The sequence below is a fragment of the Rosa chinensis genome, chromosome 7, assembly GCF_002994745.2.
Source record: "Rosa chinensis cultivar Old Blush chromosome 7, RchiOBHm-V2, whole genome shotgun sequence".
Classification (NCBI taxonomy): Eukaryota; Viridiplantae; Streptophyta; class Magnoliopsida; order Rosales; family Rosaceae; genus Rosa; species Rosa chinensis.
This window is the reverse complement of record NC_037094.1, coordinates 21,547,686-21,549,491: the sequence shown is the minus strand read 5'-3', so window position 1 is coordinate 21,549,491 and position 1,806 is coordinate 21,547,686. Positions and strand designations below refer to the sequence as shown.

Genomic DNA, 1,806 nt, shown 5'->3' with positions numbered 1-1,806 from the left:
CAAGTCCACAAGGCACCAAAGAAACAACCTCATCCAAGATTCCATGTGAAAATCGTGGCCTAAGAAAAAAACAAAACACATCTGGCGTAGCTTACCAAGCAACAAGCAACACGCAAATTCTACTTTTGAGTTTTGATGACCCACGAATCCCTCAGTTATATTACTAAATATTACTGCATATTCCCCCAATCCCCAATTGAGCTTGCCCGGTTAAAATAATGAGCACATGAAAGTGCCTTAATCATTCTCGTATTGAGCTGTTTAATGAGACGTTTGGGGAGGCCAAAATACAAACACCTGTAAAAGCTAGATGATGACGAATACGCATCATTCAAACATTAAAATTGGGGCAGCCTAAATACCCAATAAAATTGTACCCTTCACTGGTTTGGTCCCATTAATTGCTTTAATTTTTTAAAAATACTTTTCTTATATAAGTGAAAAGGAATTAACACTCCACACCACCACACCTTCTTCTTCCTTCACAATGGAAGAAGAGCAATCAACAACCGCCACCTCTTCTTCTGGTTCAACCACCTCTGCACAATGTGAAGCAGGAAAGATTAGCAAGAGAGTGAAGAAGCAGCAAGTAGTCGAAAACGGGAGCGAGAAAAGAGCAAAGAGTGATGGGAGTGAAGAAGGTAGTAAGCAGCATCCAATGTATAGAGGAGTTCGAATGCGTCAATGGGGGAAATGGGTATCAGAAATCAGAGAGCCGAGAAAGAAGTCGAGAATATGGCTCGGAACATTTGAGACACCCGAAATGGCGGCTCGAGCTCACGACGTGGCGGCTCTGACGATCAAAGGCCGCTCGGCCTACTTAAACTTTCCCGAGCTAGCTAAGGAGCTTCCCCGTCCAGATAGCTCATCGCCGAAGGACATTCAAGCTGCTGCAGCCAAAGCTGCTGCTATTAGCTACCCTAACTGCAGCAGTAGCCATGAAGCGGAAGAAGCCCAGCCGGCTCAAGATTCATCAACTTCACCAATATCAGATGATCATAACGATGATACATTTTATGACCTTCCTGATCTGCTGTTAGATGTTGGACAGTATCACGGTGATCATGAGTACTACTTTCCGGTGGTGACCTGGCAGCTCGGAGGAGCCGATCCGATTGATACAAGTCTTAGAATGGAAGAGTCTTTCTTATGGGACTAAAGAGCAATATATCAAACTGTCACAACCGCCGGCTTAGCGAACTCCATAATATTTGGTCTTTGGAGTACAATGCACGCTCAAAACAGGAAGTGATCGAAGATGGTCAAAGAAGAAGGAATTCGAACTGTGGAGTAAATTGCTTAGTTGTACAGATTGTATGGATCGAAATGTCAAAATAACCATGCAATGCCTATTTAGAAAAAGAATAAGAAATTAGTGCACCATTTTCATGTATTATTTTCAGTTATGAAATATAATTGCTACCAACATTTTGTAAATATGGAGTAAATATTTTAGGAGAAACAGACCCTATATTCTCATCTGTGTAATATTATTGTTCTTAGACGGTTGGATATATTGATCCCACGGCTGAAATTGCAAAGAATGAGGGAAAGACCAGTAATTTAATTCGCAATTTAAACTAAATAACTAAATAAGACAGACGTTTTTTTTTATGGAGTAAATAAGTAAGACAGACGTTGCTTTCAAATTCTATATCATGAGTTAATGACCAATGTAAAGATAAAATTAAAAGCATATGGGGGGACAAATGCATGTCTAAATCTCATATTTGTCACGACAGGGGAAAAAAGGAAACAGATTCTTCATTTTTGTTAATTAAAGGCATCAATTATTGATTCATTTAA

The 1,806-nt window shown here is 39.9% G+C and overlaps 1 protein-coding gene across 1 annotated transcript; it reads left to right on the top strand.

Annotated features, from left to right (window-relative positions):
- The first annotated feature begins 426 nt into the window (after nt 1–426).
- On the top strand, nt 427–1,437 carry LOC112180088 (ethylene-responsive transcription factor ERF039). The gene has a single exon (XM_024318601.2). It carries the CDS (start codon nt 488–490, stop codon nt 1,157–1,159), a length of 672 nt encoding a protein of 223 aa, XP_024174369.1. The 5' UTR covers nt 427–487; the 3' UTR covers nt 1,160–1,437.
- Nucleotides 1,438–1,806: the final 369 nt, after the last annotated feature.

Excerpts from the sequence above, each read along its gene's own strand:
- LOC112180088 (XM_024318601.2), top strand. The coding sequence starts at position 488 with ATGGAAGAAGAGCAATCAACAACCGCCACCTCTTCTTCTGGTTCAACC.